This window comes from Lissotriton vulgaris, chromosome 12 (assembly GCF_964263255.1).
Source record: "Lissotriton vulgaris chromosome 12, aLisVul1.2, whole genome shotgun sequence".
NCBI classification, from domain to species: Eukaryota; Metazoa; Chordata; class Amphibia; order Caudata; family Salamandridae; genus Lissotriton; species Lissotriton vulgaris.
In genome coordinates, this window is record NC_141700.1 from 21,590,201 (window position 1) to 21,594,758 (window position 4,558).

Consider the following 4,558-nt stretch of genomic DNA (forward strand, 5'->3'; position numbering starts at 1 on the left):
TCCAGCGTCCTGGCCACATAAAACGCGTGATCCTCTTTAATTGGCGCATAAATACATTTTACAGACATTCAAAAATGTTGTTTTCAGTAGTACAATTCGCTTCGTGATTTTCAAATATTTTTAACTGGAGGAGTCCCGTGACAACTCTGCTTTTGCTTGCGCTCCCTTCGATAAGTCTCTCGCTCGCCTACGCTTGAACGTGGGGGTGATAAAAGTGAGTTATGCAGAAGGACCCAGGTCACCAAAAAATGCGGTTCTCCAGGCCTGGGCTTTTCTGCGTTCTGGCGCGAGGACTACAAGTCCCAGAATGCATTAGGTTGCTGAACTACAGCCAAGCGAGGAGAACAATGTCCCCGGTGCCATGGGGACATCGGGTAACCTTATACTAAGGCGAGGCCTGGTCAGTCACGTGCTGTGAACATTGTGCGCGCTAGGACCGAGGGGATTGTAAGCCACCGGAAAAAATAAAGTCAGAAGCTGTTTCCATAGTTGCAAAAGTAGTGCTTAGGAATTACGAACTCTGCAAAGAAAACAAGGAAGGCGAATGCGCCTGCCACAGTATGTATACAGCAGAAAAACACACCGAGCCAGATGAAGCCGAATGCGGGCTGCTCGCACCTGAGGCCGCAGCTGGGGGCACTTACGTCTCCCTGCTGAATCCGCTGCCAGGCACGCAGCGCTCAAGACCCGAGAGGGGGCTCTGGAGGGGCGTCCCGGCGCCGAGCAGCCACCCCCGTCGCGGAAGAGGCGCACAGGCCCCCTGCTGCTTCGGGAAATGATTTCGGAAGTTGTGAAGATGAGTTGTTACAACAGGCGGCTGAGGCAAACTGAACCGGAGCAGCAAAATGGCGGGAGTGGCCCCAGCCACGTTTCCACCCATTCCAGGGTGAATGGATGGTCCTTCCCGCTCCACCCCTTCCAGTTCATCGCCTGGCTCTTTTACTCCTACCTGGCTGTTGTTGGCTTTGGCATCTACATACCTCTGCTGCCCCACGGGTGGAAGTATGCAGCCTATGTGGTCATTGGGATACTCTTTGCTGGACACTTGGTCACACATCTGGTCGCCATCACGGTGGACCCTGCAGACCCCAATGTCCTGGCCAAGAAAAGTTACAGCCGCCCCATGCCGGTTTTGGACAGGTCCAAGCACCAGCACGTGATTGAAAACCTTCACTGCTACCTGTGCGAAGTCGACGTAGGGCCGCAGGCCAAGCACTGCAGCGCCTGCAACAAGTGCATCTCCGACTTCGACCACCACTGCAAGTGGCTGAACAATTGTGTGGGAGGAAAGAACTACTGGTTTTTCTTCAGCGCAGTGGGGTCTGCTGTCCTTGGGGTCTTTCTCTTGACCATGGTCGTCCTCTACGTCTTCATCCAGTACTTCGTGAACCCGGGGGACCTCCGCACAGCTCCGCAGTTTGAGAGAGTGACCTCAAACACTACTTGGTTAGTCTTTCTTCCGGCTGCTCCTGTTGAGACGACTGCAGCAGGAATTCTAGCTATAGCAGTCATCACTGTGATATTGGGCATTGCGCCTATTTTGCTGCTTGGACACTTGCTGGTATTCCATCTTTACCTCCTGTCGAAGCGGTTGAGCACCTACGACTATATGGTGCACCAGCGAAACACCCAGAGCATCAGAGACAGGAAGAATATTGAGGAGGTGCAAGTGACGTCAGATGGAACATTGGCTGATACAGTAGGCACTCCCAGAGAAACTGACCTCCCTCTGTCCGCTAGATCAAGTGGCCTTCGGTATCATGATAGCGGACTTATTTCTCTTGGGCAACCGGATGGAATATGTACAGATGTCGTTGATACGTCTCTCGCCTGAACCTAGACCCGCAGATGCTGCAAACCAGGAGTGAACCCTGCGAATGTGAAAGTCCAGGAACTAAGCAGTACAATAATGACATTTGTTTGATTCTGGCTTAATCCCACATTTGTATTTTATAGAGGAATTCCTTTTATGTTTAATACAACCGCCTAGAGATTTTATCTGGATGTGTCCGGCATGTACACAAGTTGTTGTATCCTGCCCGAAAGCCATTAGGTGCCTCCATAGAAGATAGTAGTTTGCAATGTAGGGCTAACTAGGGCTAATCAGCATTCCCAAAGCGGGGATCTTGATATGTATCGAAAATCAATTCACTAGGCTTCTTCTGGGATTCATTGAGCGTCCAATAGATCTTTAGTGGATCGATGTGCCGACCTCCTAGGGAGTTATATTAAATTTGTTCCAATAAGCAATGAATGTTTAGTACAGGTCAAAAACTAAGTCTCTTTTATTATTACAAATAAATTATCAGTCACACAAAGATTTTATTTATGATCACACACAAAAATATTTTGCTTCTGTTTGAACAAGCTATAAGCTTTTTTTGCAGGGAGTATGTGGACAGATCCCACTGGAGCAGACGGTGCAGTGCAACAATTTTGAAAAACTTTTAAAAGCTGTGCAACAATTAGTAGGGTGTTAGAAAACCAAGCTGAAATGAATTACCTTTAGGTTTGGGACATACGAGTGATGAATAAACCAATATTTCTAAGTTGAGTTCAAGTGGCCCAAGTTGGGTTTCGTTCACACTCGATCCTGGAACTGTGCTCCACCTGTGAGCACCCTTCACCGAGGTGGCTACATCCTTACCTGCTCCATCCATTGGTTGCCTCTGGGGTCTCAGATGGGGATACCACATCCAGTCTTGTAACACAACCAGTCGGTCGAAGGACCATGATCGCGTCAGACACGTAATGGAACATCCAAAGGTGGGAACACAGACTAGTAGGAGAAGACAACTAAAGTAAGGCGGGGAGAGGTTACCGGCTGAATCTGTGTCACACACAAGTAGTGTTGAACACAATGTAGCCCAACACTTCTTTCACTCTGAACAGTAGCACTCTCCGGCCCACGCAGCAGCAGCGAAGGAAGGATCCGGATACAACAGTAGGGAAAATACTTTTCTGTAAGTCTACTTGTGCAATGCTAATACAATTTTGTTTTAGGTTTAGGACCGTCTGTTCCAAATCATTAAAAGAATCAAGAGATCATTGTCATGGGAAGCTTCACAAAGTTTCACCTGCGTCTGTCCGGTTCCTAAACCCTTATTCCTATACTAGAGTCTGACGAAATATGATAACATGTCTCTTTTTATTCGCCATTACTGTTTTTATTTTCTGGAAAATTATCCCACTTATTTGGAATTGTTCTAGAAGTACTTGTGCTTGCATAAACTCCATCGTTTCCAAAGATCTGGTCATCTAGTCCAAGCATTTGCCTCATTCATCGGTAAATTTATCCACTAGAATCCTCACTCCTCACAATGCAGGAAACAATCGGCATTAAAGATACAATCATTTTGGATCCTAAATCAACTTATAACGACTAACCGGCCACTATTAAAACCAACAAAAGCGTGCATCCAATTGAATCATGGGTGCAAAGCAGATCCCTTGAGCGCAATTCAGTTCGAAACCGATCCCTGCTTTGATTGGAAGGAACTGGCAATGATGAATTGCTGTCCCATGTCTTCTCTTCCAATGAAGCCGCGGAACAGCAAAATGATCTTCCAAAATTCCTATAGCGAGCGTGATCTCCTTTCCATCTGATGTCCAGTGTTGTCTCACAGAATGAAAACGGCCATAATCTCTTATAATATTTGAAGAGCTGTTTGAGAGCAATCGACGCTTACATAACCCAGTTATAAAAAATCAAATTTTTGCTAAATAAATGACAATGACAATTTTGTAAGTATTACGTAATCAATTGCGTTTCTTCACAATTGATTATAATAATTATGAGCAGTAATAGCAATGGCAGCTCATTGCAGAAATAAAAAAACGCAGCTGATCAGCGCCGTTTTCAAGGGGTGGATTGTATCTGATATTTTGCCTCTTGATTTACTCTTTTATCTTGATTAGTATTTTCATGTTTATAGGGAGTTGATTAAATTATGCTCAAATGCAATTTTATTTTTGATGTATGAATGTGATTGTAATATATAGGTGAATAATTGTACATCCTAGATTTTGTAAAGGAAAAATACAGTTTAATACAGAAAATCTGGTGAACGGTTCATTTAAATGAGCTTTGTATAAAGAATGGTGCTTTCCCTATTTTAAATTTTTCATATATTGAAATGTTATAATAAAATGTTATGTTTTTGTGATTTAGTAAATCTTGGAATTAAGTTATTTTGCCATCAATTAAATGAATTATTTTCATACTAATAATAAAAATAAGACTGGACTGTATGTATGCATGTATATAAGGGTATTTATGTAACTCAGACCTATCTAGGGGCAACAGAATGCTGTGCAAGGGCGGGGCTAGCGTAGTGCTGCGAGCTGAGACGGCAGTATTTCTTATTCAAGGCGCTCTACCTGTGCTGCAAACCGGCCCTCTTTATTAATTACGATGGATGTGACAACACCAAAGAGCTGCATGGAGCCAGGTGCCAGAGCTACTGTGTTTTCCCTTTCCTTAAAAGTTATTTTTTATCTTGAAAACATGTGCTTGTCATAAATATATATATATATATATATATATATATATATATAT

The 4,558-nt window shown here is 44.1% G+C and overlaps 1 protein-coding gene across 1 annotated transcript; it reads left to right on the forward strand.

The window, feature by feature from the left end:
- Positions 1 to 453: 453 nt before the first annotated feature.
- LOC147673091 (palmitoyltransferase ZDHHC11-like) lies at positions 454 to 4,187 on the forward strand. Its single transcript, XM_086946791.1, has one exon. The coding sequence runs from the start codon at positions 776 to 778 to the stop codon at positions 1,832 to 1,834; it is 1,059 nt and encodes a 352-aa protein (XP_086802917.1). The 5' UTR covers positions 454 to 775; the 3' UTR covers positions 1,835 to 4,187.
- Positions 4,188 to 4,558: the final 371 nt, after the last annotated feature.

What these genes read in the sequence shown, in the direction of transcription:
- LOC147673091 (XM_086946791.1), top strand. Translation starts at nt 776, where the DNA reads ATGATTTCGGAAGTTGTGAAGATGAGTTGTTACAACAGGCGGCTGAGG.